At 47.4% G+C, this 20,468-nt stretch overlaps 1 protein-coding gene across 3 annotated transcripts; it reads right to left on the bottom strand.

Moving 5' to 3' along the window:
* Window positions 1–120: 120 nt before the first annotated feature.
* On the bottom strand, window positions 121–18,895 carry LOC129646059 (HLA class II histocompatibility antigen, DM alpha chain). 3 transcript variants are annotated; one of them, XM_055571734.1, is made up of 5 exons: window positions 18,767–18,895; window positions 2,794–3,078; window positions 1,101–1,379; window positions 761–889; window positions 121–391 (listed from the first exon to the last, which is right to left on the bottom strand). In XM_055571734.1, exons 2-5 carry the CDS (start codon window positions 3,023–3,025, stop codon window positions 387–389), a joined length of 645 nt encoding a protein of 214 aa, XP_055427709.1. In that variant the 5' UTR covers window positions 3,026–3,078; window positions 18,767–18,895; the 3' UTR covers window positions 121–386. The 3 variants fall into 3 exon arrangements, with proteins under 3 accessions (XP_055427709.1, XP_055427708.1, XP_055427706.1); XM_055571733.1 differs by having other exon boundaries at window positions 18,739–18,887; XM_055571731.1 differs by lacking the exon at window positions 18,767–18,895 and adding an exon at window positions 5,275–5,436.
* Window positions 18,896–20,468: the final 1,573 nt, after the last annotated feature.

Below are 20,468 nucleotides of genomic sequence, written 5' to 3'. Positions count from 1 at the left end.
TCTCCCTAATGAGGGCAAACTGTATCAGGTAAAGGCATGTTGAGTTTGACATGATAACCTACTCGAGTTAAAGTATCCAGAAATAAAATATCATGAGTTAAAAAAGAAGCCACACCAATATTAAGAAATGAGATTTATTGCCTTGACACGGCAGGGTTGTGATCAGAAGGCCACTCTGGGTTCCCCTGGATGCAGAGCCCTCAGCTGAGAAACCTGTTTGCACAGCCCGCACAGACACACACACACACACACACACACACACACACCCAGAGGAGTCCCAGGGCCTCCTGCTCTGGGAAGGAGAGATCCTGGTCAGGATGTGAGAACCTGAACACCTCCTGCTTGGATGGCTGCAGCTGTTGGCATCAGACTCTGGTCAGGAAGAGTCAGCCTGAGGAGAAAGAAGGATGGAGAAAATCCATCAGGGTGGTGGGGGGAGGGGGGGGTTCCTTCTCATCCCCAAAGGCCCTTCCCCACCAGCAACACACCAGCCAGAAGTTGCTCTCTCCTTGTTTCCAGATCATCTCCAAACACCCTTCCTCCAGCTCCCCCACTGCTCCTCCCCCACGCAAAGACAGCCTCCCGGCCTGTAACTGTGTGTGTGCGCCCGGGGCCTCAACCAGGAGGATGGGTGTGCGGATACAGGCCTGCCCACCCAAGGGCCACTGGGTGCTCCCTGGGTCACAAGACGGTCCCCGGCAAACTCACATGTGTGCCACTGTGTCTGGCTCTCCCGCCCCCTCCAGACGCCCCAACGTACCCCCTAAGCACGGCTTTCGGCAGTAGATGATGAGGACCAAGCCAACAATGATGCCCAGCACACCCAGGCCAAAGGCCATGCCGCACAGCACATTCTCCAGAAGATCAGAGGGCAGCGCGTTCTGGGGCACTGGAGAAAAAGGGGAGCTGATCAGCCCCGAGACCTGGTTGGGGATGACGTGGCTGTCTATGACAGGGCAGACTCCGAGACTGGGAAGACTGAGCTCGGTGCAGAGCCGGAACGGCCTGAACAAGGGCCAGGTCGAGAAAGAAGCCCTCCCATGGGTCCACCTCTCTTCTGCCCCACAAAGGAACCAGGCTTCCAGGGAGAAGAGTCTCACCCCAAAAAGCGATTGCTGTGTAGCCATCGATCTCATGAGTCACGATGCAAGAGAAAAGATCAGCGGGTGCTGGTGTGACGTTTAAGTAGGAAAAGGCCTGGAAGGTAAGTCCATCAACCGAGGAGACAAAAGTGGGCCCGGCTCCTTCCACAGATGCCGACTGATGCTGCCAGTTCACGGTCAGTGTGGGTGGAAAGAGATTACTGATGAAACAGACCAGTGTGTTGGGCTTGCCAAACTCCAGGGGCTTCAGTGTGAACACCTGAACGATGGGGAACCCTGTGGGGGGATTGAGGCGTGAGGGAAGGAAGCTCAGATGGGACCCCCGTTTATGGAAGGGCCGTGGCACATGGAGGAGAGACGAGGAACTGGGGCTCTGGGGGAGGTCTTTGCCCAGGCAAGAACCAGACCTGGACCAGAGCCAGACCACGCCGGCCCCGCCACCCTAACTTCCTGCAGCACTTCCGGTCTGGACCGCACGTGGGCACCTGACCACGGGCTGTCTTCTCATTAAAAATGCAGGAACATTTTAACCAGGAGTTTGGGATTAACAGATACACACTACTATATATAAGATCAATAATCAATAAGGACCTACTTTACAGCACTGGGAACTCTACTCAATATTCTGTAATAACCTATGTGGGAAAAGAAACTGAAAAAGAATGAATGTATGTATGTGTGTAAGCATACCTAAAACCAACACAACATTGTACATCAACTGCTCCAATATAAAATAAAAATCAAATTAAAAAGTAAAGGTAACCACCGGAAAAAAAGAACCAATTGGTAAAAAACATTGAAAATACTGATTTTAAGGATCGTTTCAAGAACTATATGTTTGGACATATTTGAAAGACATGCTGATCACATCTATATATGTTTTTTACGTTACCTTGTCATCCAATTAATGTCAACTCAGTTTTGATGTGGTATTGTTGTTAAAATCTTGAAAAATGTACATTAAAACACATTATGATTGTCAACTATTTCGTTTAGAACGGTTGGACAACAAGGTCCTGCTGTGTGGCATGGGGAATTATATCCAATCTCCTGGGATAAACAATAATGGAGAAGAATATTAAAAAAGGAATGTATGCATGTGCATGACTGGCTGTGCAGCAGAGATTGGCACAGCACTGTGGATCAACTATATTTCAATTAAAAACACACATTGTGATGTCCAAACAATTATGGCAGAAAAATAAAATAAATATTAACAGAGCTTACTTAATCCATGTAGTTAAGCCTAGTTTACCAAGGCAGTTAACTACCATTTCATTAACTCAGCTAGGGCTTCCATCTACTATGATCCATCAACATTTCCTAATAAACTCAAGTTTTAAAATAAATAAATAAAATGAAATTCAGACACATCATCAGATACTTCCATTCTCCCCTTCCATCTTGCTGAGCATCAATCATAACACAAGTGCTAACAGTCAGAAGGCATCAGTTGGTCCCCACTAAATTTATCAAGTTCCATAATTTTGAATCCTACTACACCCCAGGGGCTTTTCTTCTGCCCACAACAAAAACAGAGTGCAGACCATGGGTGGTAGAAAGATCAAGGTTCAAGGGGAGAACCAGAAAGCATGAGAGATGGGGAATTGGTGTGAAAGGGAAAAATTCAGTGTATAATGAGGTTAAGAGGGCAGCTCCCCTCCCCACCCCTACAGAAAAATGCCCTGACCTCTAGACACTGGGATTTGCCCTTCAAGTTGTGGGCCAATTTCCTCGATCATGGCCCGGCAAAAACCTTTGTCAAACATAATGTCAGAAGTATCTCCATGCTGGTGAGCCCAGTCAGCAAATTCAGGCAAGCGAGGCACTCGGATGCTCTGGGAAAAGTCGAAGGAGAAAAGCTGGTCCTCGTCGTAGGACTCAGAGAGCGCCACGTTGGGGCTCCAGTCCTGGCAGTACATTGTGTGCAGGAACGTGTGGTTTTGTAGCTCATCCCTCCACCCTGGAGCAGGAGCTGCAAAAGAGATGGGGTGGGGTTCAGGGAGGTGGGATCCCCTTTAGCTTAGAGAACAGCAAGGGACTTCCTTGGTGGCCCAGTGGTTAAGAATCCACCTTGCGATGCAGGGGACTTGGGTTGGATCCCTGGTTGAGAAACGAAGGTCCCACAGCTGAGAAGCAACTAAGCCTGTGTACTACAGCTACTGAGCAATAGTTTAGGAGCCTTTGTGCCACAACTAGAGAATCCACTTGCCACAACGAAAGATCCTGCATAACCTAATGAAGATTCTGCTTACCTCAACTAAAACACAACACAGCCCTGCTCCAGGGAGGACGGGGGCAGTGGTGGGTTTATAACCCTTCTTGTGTCTGTCACTTAGGCTCTGCCTCTCAATAGGGGCAAAAAAGAAATTAAAGAATCTCTCCAAACTTTCCCAGTCCATAAAAACATCAACCATCTAAAGCTGTAACAAGTAAAAGGTTCTAGGATCTAAAGTGACAAATTCAGTTGACAGAGTCGCAGCATTGACTGTATTTTTGTGCCCCAAAGCACCCAGCCAAGGAGGTAAGTTGTGGCTCAAATTCAGCTTGCATTTTGCTAACCAAGCCATGCGTCTTGGCACAGAGTTGTGTGCGTGCATGCTAAGTCCATTCAGTCGTGTTCAATTATTTGTGACCCTATGGACTGTAGCCCACCAGGTTCCTCTGTTCATGGGATTCTCCAGGCAGGAGTACTAGAGTGGGATGCCATTTCCTCCTCCAGGGGATCTTCCCGACCCAGGAGTCGAACCCACCTCCCGCGTTGGCAGGCAGGTTCTTTACTGCTAGCACCACCTGGGAAGTCCTGGCACAGGGCTACTGTCTCCCACAGAAGAGACCTTTGTGTAATTCCCAGGCCATCCTGTTGACTTGTGAAGGGCCTGTATGGGTTTCCCAGTCTTCACGTGGATGGAAGAATGGTCATGATCTAAGCCATAGACAACAGTACTGTATCCTACACTCAGACACACACAAGTGTTCAGTCGTGTCCGACTCTTTGTGACCCCATGGACTGTAGCCTACCAGGCTCTTTCGTCCGTGGGATTTTCCAGGCAAGAATACTGGAGTGGGTTGCCATTTCCTTCTCCAGGAGATCTTCCCCACCCAGGGACTGAACCCGAGTATCCCGCATTATCGGAGAAGGCAATGGCACCCCACTCCAGTACTCTTGCCTGGAAAATCCCATGGACAGAGGAGCCTGGTGGACTGCAGTCCATGGGGTCACACAGAGTCGGACACGACTGAGTGACTTCACTTTCACTTTTCACTTTCATGCACTGGAGAAGGCAATGGCAACCCACTCCATTGTTCTTGCCTGGAGAATCCCAGGGACAGGGGAGCCTGGTGGGCTGCAGTCCATGGGGTCACACAGAGTCGGACACGACTGAAGTGACTTAGCAGCAGCAGCAGCAGCAGCATCCCGCATTATAGGCAGACACTTTACCATCTGAGCCACCAGGGAAGTCCATGGCAGACTATAAAACCACTCTCCAGGCTTCTTTTCAGACACTTCATTGGCACCATGCCTCTCTAAAAATATCTTCCCTCCCTCAGCCCTGCAGATCTTGCAAAGACAGGACTGGGAGAATAGTACCATAGCTACAGGAAATAATCCCTAATTCTTTGAAACTCCTGGCAGGAATCTCCCCAGCCAGAAAGATTCTACTCAAAACCTAATACCCAGAATGATAGACAGAGTAAGAGGGATCATCCAGGTTCTTCTTCCATTCCACTCCATCCTTTTCAGAGAAAGAAACTAAGGACCAAAAAAGTTAAGAGGTTTTTCAAGAATTGTAAGGTGAATTGATTTTAGAGTGCAGGGTTCCTAAGTAGGAACAGTGGAGATAACATCTGTTTTGTTCAAATCCCAGCTCTATCACTTACCAAAGGGGTGAACTTGCCCAAGTTACTTAAACTCTGAGTCTCATTTCCTTCATCTGGAAAATGGATATAATAATCTCTGCTTCAAGAGACTGTCTTCAATGGAACCTACGAGGCACCTCTGGCATTGTTTACCATTCATCCATAGCATGGCTCTCTTTCCCAATTCTATCGTTTCTGCTCTCTCATCACATTTTCACCACTTACTAAGCACTCTTGTCACTTTCAAATACCCCGGCTCCCTAGGCTCTACCCCAATCAGGATGGAAGTCAATGAGAGGTACTGTCGTACCTTCAGGGGCGGTCCAGGACAGGGGCAGCAGCCACAGAAAGGAGAGCAGCCGTAGCAGCGCAGCTTCCTGGCTCAGCTCATGATCCATATCTTCACACCTCCCTGGGGGGCTAGGAACTACCAGCCAGCTGACCCAGGTCCCCAAATTCCTTCCCAGATCATGTTTCTCCAGCTCACTTCCCTCCACTGCCCTTGGCATTCTGGATAAGCCAATCATGAAAAGTGTACGGTTTGACGTTATCAGTTGCTGGGGAGAGACCTGGGGCAAGTCACCTTTTGAGGACTTGGCTCTTTCACCCGGCCAGCCTTGGGGTGTAGCTGGCGGTGTGGGGAGGCAGTGGAGGAACGTCTGCCTCCTGGTGGGGATCCCTCTCTAGTATCTGGCTGTCAGCCTCAGCCTGTAAACAGACCAAGGGACTCTTCTGAGCAGCACCACCCCGTGGCCAAATAATAAACTGAGGAAGCTCATTCTCCCACAGCAAACTGCCCCCCCACCCCCACCCCAGACCCAGGGCTCTTCAGACTGTTTGAGGATGGAGGAATATGTGGGATGTAATTAGGAAGGCTGATAAGAGTCTTGAGGGAAAAACAGGCCAGCAGAATGTGAGGAGAGAAAAACCACCCAGGGCAAGGAGCAGGCAAAGGGGTGAAGGTCAAAGGCATTCAGAGCTCCTCTCTTTGGAGACCTCTGTATAGTTGGACTGTAATAGTTGGAGGTTGTTCATGTGTTCCTGTTTGGTAACAGGCAGGGGATGAAGGTGGAATGTCAAGAGGAGCTAGAATTTTTTTTTTTTTAGGAGTTACTTTTTACTTCTTTATCTTTTTTTTTTTTTAAGTTTATTGGGGTATAGTTGATTAAAAATGAGCTAAAAATTTAGGCAAGAGCTAGATCATATAGGCTCTGTTACACCAGAAGACAGGTGGGGTTTTTGTTTCTTTGCTTCCTGCTGCACCACACGGCATGCAGGATCCTAGTTTTAAGGCAGATGCCCAACACAAAGAAGGACGCACCGTTGGCTACTCCCATCCCTTTCACCTCTTGATGACTAAGTGTCCAAGACAATCCATATATCCAGCACCAGAGGAAAACCTGAGCCTATTCCAAGTCCTGAGTTTAAACTCTTGCCTAAGGCATAAATATGAGCCCATGCCCCCTACTGAGAGAATCTAACAGGAAGCCAACCTCCCAGGAAGGCTGGGAAACACACACTTTGCAGACTCCTAGACAGAACAGTCTAGAACACAATATAGGAGACAAGCTGTGGCACAGACATTAAGTGTTAACTAGTCACTGCAATACACTGATTTTTATGAACCTGGTGGCAGGAGGCGGAGAAGGCAATGGTACCCCACTCCAGTACTCTTGCCTGGAAAATCCCATGGGCAGAGGAGCCTGGTAGGCTGCAGTCCATGGGGTCGCTAAGAGTCGGACACGACTGAGCGACTTCACTTTCACTTTCATGCATTGGAGAAGGAAATGGCAACCCACTCCAGTGTTCTTGCCTGGAGAATCCCAGGGACAGGGAAGCCTGGTGGGCTGCCGCCTATGGGGTCGCACAGAGTCGGACACGACTGAAGCGACTTAGCAGCAGCAGCAGCAGGTGGCAGGAGGAGCATCCTAGGAGCTAAGAGAATAAAAGACGAAGAGCATTCAGAGAAATAGAGATGTTCCACGAAGAAGGGCAAGGTCAGCATTATCAGATGCTGCTCAGAAGTCAAGGGAGGACTGGAAAGCGTCCTTGGATTTGGTAATTATGAGATGGGTGATAAATATGTTGGGAGCAGTTTCAGCATTGTAGTGGGAGTGGACTCCAGATTGTGGTGGGCTGAGAAGTGGGAGACGAGGAAGAAACTGTCAGTGTATATGCTGCAAGTATGATAGAGAAGAAAAAGAAAGACAGAAAGGGTTTGAGGGGGAGGCAGTGAGAAAAATCTAATGTGGCAATTAAGTAGTAATCTTAGAAATCAATCTATGTGAACACGGTCCTTTCAAAATCCATACTCCCTTCTGAGAAACAAACAACAGCAGTCATAACAGCTCCAAACACTCCCCCATGACTTTCTGCATATCCCCAAACACTAAAGAGTACACACATGTGTGTGAGTGTGTGTGTGTGTGTGTGTGGTGGTGGGTAGAATGCCAGAGTTGGGGTAGGCTTCCTTTGTGGATTAATCCATCAGTAATTCCTGTGGAGCGGAAGATTCAGCCCCTTAGGAAAGTAGTGTTAGTCGTTCAGTTGTGTCCGACTCTGCAACCGGACTCTGCAACATGGACTAAGCCCGTCAGGCTCCTCTGTCCGTGGGATTTTCCAGGCAAAAATATTGGAGTGGGTAACCACTCTTTTCTCCAGGGGATCTCCCCAACCCAGGGATAGAACCCACGTCTCCTGCATTGCAGGCAGATTCTTTACCATCTGAGCCACCAGGAAAGCCCTAGTAAATTAGAGAGGAGGTGACTCAGACAGTAAAGAATCCATCTGCAATGAGGGAGACCTGGGTTTCATCCCTAGGTTTGGAATATTCCTGGAGAAGGGAACAGCTACCCACTCCAGTATTCTGGCCTGGAGAATTCCATGGACAGAGGAGTCTGGCAGGCTACAGTCCATGGGGTCGCAAAGCGTTGGATACAACAGCAGCTTTCACCATCAGTCATATTAACATCACCAAAACTATCGCTGGAGACAGATGGCATATGGCCACCTACCGTTCTACACCAGGAGTGAACAACCTTTTTCTATAGAGGACCAGATAGTAAATCACTGAAAATGAAATTTCATATAAATTTGATGAGTCACAAAATATAATCCTTTTTTTATGGTGGGGGGAGAGAGCAAGGGTAGTCAGGCAGAGTCTTCAAATCATTTATTTATTGGTCGAAGGCATGTGGGATCTTAGTTCCCTGATCAGGGATCAAACTTGAGTCCCCTGCATTGGAAGTGTGGAGTCTTAACCACTGGACGGCCAGGGATGTCCCCAATTCTTTCACTTCTTTTTCCAATCATTTATAAACAAAAAACCATTCTGAGTTCCCGGGCCATATAAAAGCAGATGGGCAGAATATTACTCAGACCATAGTTTGCTGCACACGGTTCTATGTGTGGTCAGAAATGGGGTGGGGCCCCAAAATAAACCCCCCCCCCTCCAAAGAGCCCCAGTCCTTCTTGGGGATGGCAATTCGTTAACGTGTCCCAGATTAACACTGTTCAGAAGGAGGTCTGGGGGAGGAACACGAGGACAAGTGGGAGCTCTAGGAACACGTGGGGGCAGACCCTGCAATACACTGGGTGGAGGGACAAAGCAAAGAGGATCCCAGCTCCCCACCAAGAGTACAGTGTAGACAAGTCCAGCATGCAGAGAAATTCAACCGTCCATCATTAAGATGGAGGCAAGGCTGTGGTTAACTATTCTTTCCCTGTACAAATGGGAACAAGTTAAAACATTTATAACTACCCTTCCCTCTATGTAATTCTTCTTCCTCCCAGGACCGTGCAACAACCTCCATTAATAGATATCTCAAAAATAGTATGTCATCAGTTTGGGGAAGTGGGAATTGCAGGCAAGGGAAGGTGGCCAGTTCTGTATCCCAGTAACTCACTGTCTTTGATGAGATATGAACGCCTCTGAAAATAGAGCCCTCACACCTGTGAACCCAATAGGTCCCGGCTTTCTAACACCCAGCCCTTCACCTGTCTGTACTATTTCTTGACAGAGCCAAGTTTCCTGAAAAAGTTGTGGGCAACCATCTCTCTTTCATATTTGCCATTTAATCCTTAACCCTAAACAATGAAACAGTTCAACATCTTTGTGTTGCTAAATCAAATGGACTCTTTGCAGTCTCAGCAACATTTGACACCGTTGGCCATGCCCTGCTTCCTAAAACGGTTTATTTTTTGGCATCCCTGACAGCACTCTCTCCTAGTTTTTCCTCCAACTTCTCTGGCATCCTGTCACCTTTATGGACTCCTTTCAGCTAACCCTTAAGTCCCTGGAGTTTTGTCCTCACCCTCTTCTCTTATACTCTACACCTACTCTCAATTGCATTTACCCTCACTTACCTTCCATTACCACCTACTTGCTGACATTTTCCAAATTCCCCTCTTTGGCTCAGACCTTGTTGATTCCACCATCCTTACACCAAACCTAAAGGAGATGCCTTTAGGCATCTCCACTTGGATGTTGTACACAGCGGTTCTCAAATTGTACTCACCACAAAATAGGGTCCCACAAGAAATTTTTATAAATGTGAATTTGATAGTAGGAATTTTTATTTATAAATGTATTTCAACACAGATATGACACCAAAGATGTTTATATAGTAATTTTTATTATGCAATACTTTAATAAGGTTATTTTGATTTTAAGCAACAGAAGTTAATCCTAGCTAACTTAACTTTTAAGCAAAAAGTCAAAGCATTAGTCACTCTGTGCTATGCTTAGTTGTTCAGTCACATGCGACTCTTTATGACCCCATGGACTGTAGTCCACCAGGCTCCTCTGTCCGTGGAATTCTCCAGGCAAGAATACTGGAGTGGGTTGCCATGCCCTCCTCCAGGGGATCTTCCCAACCCAGGGTTCGAACCCAAGTCTCCTGCATTGCAGGCGGATTCTTTACCATCTGAGCCACCAGGGAAACCCAAGAATACTGGAATGGGTAGCCTGTCCCTTGCTCCAGGGGAACTTCCTGACCCAGGAATTGAACTGGGGTCTCCTGAATTGCAGGTGGATTCTTTATCAGCTAAGCTACCTGGGAAGCCCATTAGTCACTCAGTTGTGTCCAACTCTTTGTGGCCCCACAGACTATAGCCCACCAGGCCCCTGTGTCCATGGAATTCTCCAAGCAAGAACACCAGAGTGACTGCCATTTCCTGTTCCAGGGGATCTTCCTGACCTAGGGATTGAACCCAGGTCTCTTGCATTGCAGGCAGATTCTTTACCATCTCAGCCACCATGCTGCTAAGTCACTTCAGTCGTGTCCGACTCTGTGTGACCCCATAGGCAGCCCACCAGGCTCCCCCGTCCCTGGGATTCTCCAGGCAAGAACACTGGAATGGGTTGCCATTTCCTTCTCCAATGCAGGAAAGTGAAAAGTGAAAGTGAAGTCGCCCAATCGTGTCCGATTCTTAGCGACCCCATGGACTGCAGCCTACCAGGCTCCTCCATCCATGGGATTTTCCAGGCAAGAGTACTGGATTGGGGTGCCATTGCCTTCTCCGTCAGCCACCATGGAAGCCCCTTAAAGGGGGGATTTATTGGATGGATATAGAGCTAGCTCACAAAATCAAAAGGGATAAATCAGCTAGTCTCAGGAAGGGGAGTCACAGGGGCCTTAGCAGCAGGGGTTGAGTTGCCATTAATATACCTCATCTTCAAAGGCCTCCAGCATCTTATCTTTCAAGTTTCATGTTGCTACAAGAGACAATCTGATTGTCTCCGCTTGTATTAGGTATGGACCTCTGGATCAATTAGTGGTGGCCAGGCACAATATCATCTCTGTGTCTTAGAGCTATTCCTGAAGAAAAGAGAATTATCACAAACCAAACAACCACCTCAACATAGCTATCTTGAACATACAGCATCCCAGACAATGGCATGAGATCACCTGAGGCATAAACATAATGTGAAATCTGTATATAAATATTTAGACAGCATTTCCCAGTCAACTCCCAAATGATATCTGTCATCTACTTGATGACTTATCACAGGTCTTGCCACAAATTCAAAATATACTTTATGACTTGACTCAATGTTGATTAATTAATTATAATATTTATATTCCACTAAATGATTTCCTTTGGATCTATGACCAAGTTTGAATTTTTTTTAAATTGTATTTATTTGGCTGCTCTGGGTCTTAGTTGCAGCATGTGGGCTCTAGTTCCCTGACCAGGGTTCGAACCCTGGCTCCCTGCATTGGGAGCTCAAAGTCTTAGCCACTGGACCACCAGGAAAGTCCCTGAATTTTTTTTTTTATCACGGAAAATTTCAAACAAACACAGAAGAATAGTAAACCCCCACACACCGTTTTGTTTTTTTTTAATCTGGCTGCATCAGGTCTCAGTTGCAGCACGTGAGGTCTTTATTGCATCATGCAGGACCTTTCTCATTGCGGTGCATATACTCTTGACTCAGTTGGGCTTCCCCTGTGGTTTGGAGGGTAAAGCATCTCCCGCAAGGCAGGAGACCTGGGTTCAATCCCCAGGTTGGGAAGATCCCCTGGAGAAGGAAATGGCGACCCACTTTAGTACTCTTGCCTGGAAAATGCCATGGACAGAGGAGGCTGGCAGGCTACTGTCCATGGGACTGCAAAGAGTTGCACGCAACCGAGCAACTTCACAGGCTCAGCAGTTGCAGCATGTAGGCTTAGCTGCTCTGCAGCGTGCAGGATCTTAGTTCCCCATCCAGGGGTCTAAGCCTGCTCCCCTGCATTGCAGGACAGATTCTTAAGCACTGGCTTAAGGAAGTCTCCCCCTATATGCTTGAAGTTTCAATAATTTAAACATGCTAAAAGTCTTCCATTCTTGTTATATCTATTCTATTCCACAGACATTTTTTTCTAGAGTATTTAAACAAATGCTATCATTATATTTCACAAGGAAACATTTCTAAGAGTATCTATAATAAATTTTCCTTTAACTGCCATACTATCACTACAAGTAACAAAATTAAAAATGACTGCTTAACTTAACCCAGTCTTGTGTTCATTTTTCCCCCCTGACTATCTCAAAAATGTCTAAGAGAAAGTTTGAAATCGAAAGCACTCTTGTTTTCAAATTGTGCTTTTATTTTTTTTAATTACTTTCCTATTTTACATGATGTCTCATAAACCTCTGTTAAACGTTCAGTAATGAATTTTTAGGCAAATTAAGTTCAGAAATTACTACACTGAATGTACTTCCATCTCAAAATTTACAAAACTAACCTCACCACCTTCCCCTCCCAGCATGCTCCAGCTCCCGTATTCAAGAGCTCAGTGTGTAGGTGGACTGTCTACCCAATCAGACGAGTCACAAATGTGGGAGTCAAGTCTGACAACTTCACCTTCCTCAAACCATCTCGTCCAGTTGTTCACTATCGATCCTACCTCTTCCATATCTCCTGAGTCTGTCCTCCATTCCTACTGCTTCAGGCCCTCAGTGGTTAGATTTTTTTTCCTGGATTACTGCAGTTTTCTTAGAATTGATCTCTCTGCCTCCAATCTCTCATTTACCAGTGCTGCCATGGGCATCTTTTTACTAGTACATTTGATCACATCATATTTATATGAAAACCTTCAACAGTTCTCTGCAGTCTGCCTTCCTTGACATACTTAAATGATCTGGACCCTCTTAATCTATCTCTGTATTAGTCCTTTGAAATTTCAGTTCCCTCAGAAAGCCTTGGAACCCAGAGTGGAGATGAGGGACCTCCTCAGTATGCATCCATAGCACTGGCCTGCCCTTCCCATCATCTGTATTTTATCATTCTGTTCATGTCTGCTTTAGTCACCTCACTCCCACTGCAGGGTCTCAAGGGATCTTATCCTGTTCTTTTTTTACACTCTCAGCATGTACCAAGAAAGCCCACCACCAAGTGTCTGCTCATTGTATGGATAAATGGGCTGTAGGTTACTGAAGGTGCAAAACTGGGCCTGAAGAATCTGCAAGCCTTAGATGAATGATAGGTTGTTTCTTCTAATACTGGTATTTCAACAGTAAATCTCACCAGGCATGTCTATGGGCCACTCTACAAACATCTTCACTCCCACTGCCTTCCCCATGCACACCACCCCTCTTCCCATTTTCTCCTTCCCCTCTGCCACAGCCCAGAGTAAACCTGGCCACCCAGCTCCCACCCTTCCCTTCATTTCCTGCTCAGGGTATCTCTTCACATCCATATTCATTCTTCCTTTTTGGCTGCATTATTAGAATACAGAAATGCTGTCAACTCGGAGAAGGCAATGGCACCCCCACTCCAGTACTCTTGCCTGGAAAATCCCATGGATGGAGGAGCCTGGTGGACTGCAGTCCATGGGGTCGTTACGAGTCAGACACGACTGAGTGACTTCACTTTCATTTTTCACTTTCATGCATTGGAGAAGGAAATGGCAACCCACTCCAGTGTTCTTGCCTGGAGAATCCCAGGGACGGGGGAGTCTGGTGGGCTGCCGTCTATGGGGTCGCACAGAGTCGGACACGACTGAAGCGACTTAGCAGCAGTAGCAACTGTCAACTACTCTGCAAAGTTGGAATTTACTATTACCATTATATAAATAATAAATCCTTGGCTCAAAGAGATTCATTCATTTATTTAGCAAATATTTATGGACTGTCCTCTATGTACTTGATAGTATGCCGGGTACCAGGCACCTACATGATCAAACTTGTAATCTAATGAAAACTTGTCTCTAATGTCTAGAGACATTAAATAAGTAAACATACAAACCTACAAAAGCAAATTGTAAAAGGCAGCATAAAGGAAAAGAACTGAGACCCCATAGAAAGACTAACTGAAATGGAACCTAGTGACATTGTGATGGGATATGAAGTGTGAGTAGGGGTTAGCGAAGCGGTGGGAGGGAGAGAAGGCTCTGAGGCAGGCGAAGGGCTGGAGGTCAAGGAGAGCCTGTGTGGCTGGTGTACAGTAATTAGTGATAAGAGACGACAGACAGATATGAGGCAAGAGGCAGGAAGAAGCAAGACCACATAGGGCCTCCTGAACCACAGTGAGGTTTCTAAGTGCAATTAGTTCTAATGCTGTGATGACTTTATTCCTTTTCATTCCATGGGTGAATGTATGCTGTGGTTCCTACCTGACCTATCTCCAGTCCCTCCAAAGCCAATCCATGGTGCACGCTGTTAAGTACGTCTTCCTATAAAAGTAACTCTAGCTTCTTTCAAAAAAATTAAGCAGCTCCTCCCTTTCTACAAGATTCAGTCTGAATTACCTGGCCTGGGTTTTCAGATTCCCTGTACTTTGACCTCTATCCCTAGATGACAGAAACGGCTCTCCACTGTCAATAACAATCCCCAATTACCAACCTAATGAGTTTTTCCCCTTTCTTCATGCTCTCACACTCTGTGCAGGATCTTGTCTCCTCGTTCAATCAGAATAGGGGTTCTTGGGAATTCCCTGGCAGACCAGTGGTTAGGCTTGGTGCTTCCCCTACCTGGTTCGATCCCTGGTTAGGGAACTAAGATTCACAAGCTGTACAGCACAATCAAAAAATAAAGAAAGAAAAGAACAGGGCTTCTTAACCTGCAGTCCACATGCCATAACATTCTGGGGTCCATGAACCTGGATGGAATAAAAAGAGCCACCTTTATGCCATAACATTCAGGGGTCCATGGACCTGGATGGAATAAAGAGCCACCTTTATATTTAAGAACATCTAACTAACTGAAACTTAACTTGATCAATGAAAAGAACAAGTCTTTGTAGTGTCAACAGAACGTGTAATGTTGTCATCAAGAGAGATCACCATCAATTAACATTTCATATCACAGTCTCAAAATGGATATCTCTACAATTATGAGTTGTTAGACTTGAAATAAATCATTTAACTTACTGTATTAGCATTCTATTAGTAAGGGAATACATATTACTAAATCATCACGCAGTTCCTTAAATACTTTGATAACTGCATATTTATGCCCTTACAAATATTATCAGACAAGGTCCAAAGGCTCCACCAAATTGCCCAAGTCCATAGCACAGACAAGCTTAAAAAACTCCTGATTAGTCATACATTCAATAAACGTGAGGTCCTCACTGGAGCCCTCTCTTGTTCTGGGTTGTTCATATTACGTTGTTCTGCTTTTCTTTGTTTGATGTTCTTCCACTGGTTCCACTTCCTATTCTTGCTGCCTGTGTGAGGATGTAACCCAGATCTCGATGCTTAACCTACAACTAAATTGTCCCATACTTCCTCCCTTACAAATCTCACCTACCTGCATGACAGATTCAAACTATACCTCAAAGGTGACTCCCAAATCTACCTCTACCAATCTTTTTTCCTCAAATCTCAACCTTAGACTTTAAAACACCTGCTTCGCCTAACAACCAGAATACCATACCACTCAGTGGCAGACTTCCTGGGTTCAAATCCCAACTCCAGACACTTATTAAACATGTAACCATGTTTATTTAACATCTCTTGCTTTAGTTGCTTCATTTAAAAAATGGGAGTGATAACAATAGAATCTACTTTATAGGGTTACAAGGATTAGAAGAGTTCATACACATAAAGCACTTTTAGTAGGGTCCGAGACATTTCAACTCAATAAATGTTAGCTACCACCAGCCTCATCTCCTTCTAACACCTGACATTTTTATTTGGTGTTTAAAACAGGTACAGTGATAGCCACCGCAGATATGAAGACAGAATTCCTATTCAATGATATAATTCCGATCAAGCTGTTGCTCAATAACTTTCAGTGGTTCCCTATTAGGTCCAAACTTAACAGCACTGGAATTCATCATGTTGCCTCAAGTAAATGTACCTTCCAGTCTCCTCTGGCTCTACTTCTTGTAACTTATTCTATCTGGCCAGACTGAACGGCAATGCTCTGTGAAAATGACCTGCTCTGTTGTCTTTTCTCACACAATCCCAGTGTCTCAAATGTTCATCTGATAACAATAACTTTGTCTCACTACAAGTACTTCTCCCATACTACACATGGAGCCCCCCAACCACAAACATTACAATCTTACCTAAGTCACATACTTACTTAAACATCAACTTGCTTCAATATTTGCATACTCTGTGAGCACCTCTTATTGGCCAGATCCTGAGCCAGAAGCTGGAAGTTTGCTGCTATTGTTGTTTTTAAGACTATAGCATGGACCTGTTCTCAGGATCAAAATCAAGTAAGGGAGGGAAACGTGGCTCACATAAATGCCCTTCACTGTGAAAGGTGCAATTATAAGAAAAAGAGACACCAAAGGATGAGCAGTCATCTCAATTTGGAAGGCAAGGGTAGGCTTTTTGGATGATGGTATTTGGGCTTACATGGACTGAGCAAAAGCCTATTTCATGTAGTGAGAGCAGTGTGTGTGAAATATAGTGCAAAACAAAATGGCATGTTGGGGAACAGTTCAATATGGCTGGAGTATATATACGGGCCCATGAACAAGTGGCTAGACATGATGCTGGAGAGGTAGGCAGACCTTTCTGGCCAGCACAGGAATTTGAACTTTATCCCACAGGCAATGTGTGAAGGAAATGGCAACCCACTCCAGTATTCTTGCCTGGAAAATCCCATGGACGGAGGAGCCTGGCAGGCTATAGTCCACGGGGTCACAAACAGTCAGACACGACTGAGTGACTTCACTTTCAGGGCTTCCCTGGTGGCTCAGAGGTTAAAGCGTCTGCCTGCAATGCGGGAGACCTGGGTTCGATCCCTGGGCTGGGGAGCTCCCCTGGAGAAGGAAATGGCAACCCACTCCAGTATTCTTGCTTGGAGAATCCCTTGGAAAGAGGAGCCTAGTAGGCTACAGTCCACGGGGTCACAAAGAGTTGGACACGACTGAGCGACTTCACTTTTCACTAACAGCAGCATATGGCTCCAGTTGTATTTTGGAAAGCTCATTCCTGGCAGTGTTGTGGCAGAGGAAGAGAGGAAAATCTAGAGCAGCAATGTCCCAGAGAACTTTCTTCAGTGATGGAAATGCTCTGTAATTTGTCCTGTCCAATACAACAGCTGCAAGCCACACCGGGCTAATGAGAACTTAAAACGTGGCTAGGGCACCTGAGGAACTAAATTTAAAACAGTATTTAGTGTCAAACAGCCACATATGGCTAGTGGCTACCATAATGAACAGTGCAGCTTTAGAGACAAGCAAATCAGTTAGGAAGCTGTTGATACAGCTCAGGTGATTCGACTAGGGCAGAGGGTGAGTCAATAGCTGTATCAGAGGAACAATGATAAGTCAAGGGGATACAAAACTGTGAGAAAAATAAATCAAGAACAGCCCCCAGATTCTAGGTTTTTTGGCTGAATTACTGCTATCAGCCAGGATAATACATTAATAGAAGGAGCAGGTCTAGGCTGCATATAGGTTACACTGTTTTGAACGTGTTGAAGTGTCAGGGCTATCTAAGTGGTAAAATTAAGTACTGAGTTTTGCTCAGTTGAGTTGACTGAACTAAAGATACAGATTTGAGAGGCTGTGAGCCACTGAGTGAGATTACTTAGAAAAGATAAACACAATTAGAAGCAAACTGAGGCAAAATCTGGGCAAACATCAACACAGGTTAAAGAAGAGTCCACAAAGGACACCAAAGGAACAGCAGGACAAGCAGGAAAAGAAACAAGTGAGAAGTAGTCACAGAAATTAAGGGTGCGGAGAATTTCAGGAAGGAAGCCTGATCAAATGTCAAATACTTCAGTGAGGTCAAATAAGGTGAGAGCTGAAAAGTGCTTCCTGATTTTGCCAATTAGAAGGTCCTTGGTGACATTTGCCAAGACAGCGTCAGTAGTGGAAGAAATGGGCTAAAGAATGGGAAATGAGGCAGAGAGAGAAAAATTAACACAATTTCAGGTCTTGACTGGGAAGGGGAGCTGACAAGTACATAAGCGAGACCACAAGGGGATATGGTATTGATTAAGGTTATTTTCTTTCTTTCCTTATTTTTAGGAGGGGAAAAACCTAGAAGGGAGCAGTTTAAAACGCCAATTGGTAGAAAATGGAAAGCTTCAGAGTAACAGATCGGGTTGACAGGTCGAAAGGAAAATACGTGTCTTTAATCCGAAAAGAGGACTTCTAGTACTGATAAAATGGTAGAGACATACACGGCCGTTGACAGGTGGGAAACGGAAAGCCATAAGAGTTCTCAGGCAAGTTGGCCTTGCTGCTCCGGTCTGTGGGCGGGGAGTGGGGGTAATGAACTACAGACTGAACCACACTCTGAGGGTCATGGGTGGGGTTACTGCCCAGGAACAAAGCTTTAGGTGCCAACCATCCCTATGTTACCAAATTCGGAAGCCCCTGTGCCTCCTGCACAGTGAGGCTCATCAATCTAAACATCAGAGTTTGGAACAGAGCAAGGTTCATTACAAATTCATACCTGGGTGGCTCATACCCTAAGAATCCCAAAGTTGCTCAAAGCAAAAGGAAGTGATCAGAAGGCTATTAAGTTTTGCAGCATGCAGAGTCCAGACTCCCCCGCCTCCCCCTCGCCCCGCAGCATTCAATAAAGTAAGGAAGTCTAGGTAGACTCAGGCGAATTGAGAGGTTACGGGCCTAAGACAAAGAGGCCGAACACAATGCCCACGTCAACCGCCCACACCTCCGCTCCCCGCCGCAGGCACGACGAGGGTGGTGCCAACACTCCCGCTGTGGAACCACACTGCACCGCGGAGGGACCCCACCCTGCAAACCCTCACAACTCCAGGTCCAGGCCCCATCCTCCTCCACTGACAACAGCTCAGCAGCGCGCGCTCCCGCTGGACTCCGGGCCCGGGCGTCCCAAGCCACCCCTCACACCTGCGGAAAAGGAACCGAGTTGGGCCACCTCAGGACGCCACGCGAGGCCGCCTGCGTGGGGGAGGGGCTGCTGAGGCGGGAGGGCGCGCGCCGCGCCCGCTTCCGCCCCACCTACTGCGCGCGCTCCGAGCCCAGCCGCGGGGGCCACGGCTCACGCCTGCGCACTGCCGCCCTCCCCGCGGCCTCCCACTCTCCTTTCCCCTCCCCCAAGCCGGTCGCACCCTTGCGCCTGCGCAGTGCACGTTCCCGGGCTGCGGCAGCCATGCTGAACCCGTACGGCGCTACTAGTGGGGGGGATAGGGTCGAGGACAGCGGGATAGGCAGCCGAGGATGTGGAGAAGCAGCGGCGTTAGGGTGCTTTGGGTGTGTAGAGAAAGGCCTGGGCCATGCGGCCCCCTTGGCCCCTTGCGCGACCCCCGGGAACCTTCGGAAAAATCGGCCCCCGTGGCGGGGGGGGGGGGGGTTGCTGGCACGTGACCCAGATCAGCCAATCTGGGTGACGCTGACGTGGCCGCGCGGTCCCGATGCTCTCCCCACCCCCCAGCTCGGCCGGGAAGGGAGGGGCTGGGGGCTACGCCCCCTCCCCCAACGCAACCTCAGTTTCCGGGGGGGGTGACACCCCGGATTACATCCTCCCCCCGCACCAAGCCAAGGGGAACAGTGGAGCCCCCCTGGAAGGTTCCGGGATCCAGGTGAGAAGGGGCCCTTGCCGGGCGGGCATGTTGTCATTTAAATGTCTAACCAATGGTGGGGAGTCCGAGAAGGAGATTCTTGGGGTGCAGAGAAGAACCCTGAGGTGGGAGCACTTGTCCTTCAAACAGTTTACAGCCAGTGGGAGCGGGGAGGGGGCGACAGGCGAGGGCCCCTCGGGTGGGGGAGGGGAATGGCCAACCTCTGTTTTCTTACCAATTGGAGGGCAAAGGGGCTTGGGGGCGGTATGACCCCCCCCGATTCCATTCGTCCCTTGGGGGTACAGGAGCCTGGAGCCAGGTGAGAAGGGATCCTTTTGGCGGCCTGAGGGTGGGGTGACCTAGTGGGCTGAGGAGTGGGAGTGGTGACTATAGTTCCTACTTCTAGAGGGGAATGCTGAGAGTTGGCAACCCAGGCTGTGAACTGAGATTGTTCCTAGGCGCCCACTCCCTTTCTCCCCAGAGGCTGTAGAAGGAGCATTTCTGTGCTGCTGTTGTGTCAGCGGTAGGAACCTGGCAGTCATCACATGGCATGGTGGAGGTTACGCTTCGAGTGGGTTATCGAATTTGTGTGCATTCACGTGGACCTGGCCTGCGGAGCCTTCTGAATAAACCTTGTTGCCCCGGAGGGGTCTTAGCTGAGCATGTGTCTATCACCAGCTGGGTAGAGTTTGCAGGCTAGAAGCTTGGGGTCTTCTTTGGATCAGGAACCAGGCCCAACGGGGGTCTCGAGAGAGGTTGAAAATCGTGGCTTGAGACACAGGAGAGTGAGTCTCGGAACCTGGAATGATTTCACAGCTCCCAAAGTTTCAGTTTTCTCCTGGGTGGTGTCTTTTGCCTTCTTCATCCCCTCCCCCATTCCTGAACAGTCTCTCCTTGTGTATTGCGGAGGAGGGAGCGGAAAGGAGGGAAGAGTTACTTTTCCAAATTACTGAGTACCAGTAGCCTCCCGTGTGACTCATTTGGGGGAAGGGACGATTGGGAGGCAGAGGAGAACAGTGATTTTCCGGAATGCAGGGAAATACGCCAGAATGTCTGGCT

This window comes from Bubalus kerabau, chromosome 3 (assembly GCF_029407905.1).
Source record: "Bubalus kerabau isolate K-KA32 ecotype Philippines breed swamp buffalo chromosome 3, PCC_UOA_SB_1v2, whole genome shotgun sequence".
Classification (NCBI taxonomy): Eukaryota; Metazoa; Chordata; class Mammalia; order Artiodactyla; family Bovidae; genus Bubalus; species Bubalus kerabau.
The sequence above is the reverse complement of the archived record's forward strand: the minus strand, read 5'-3'. Positions and strand labels throughout refer to the sequence as shown.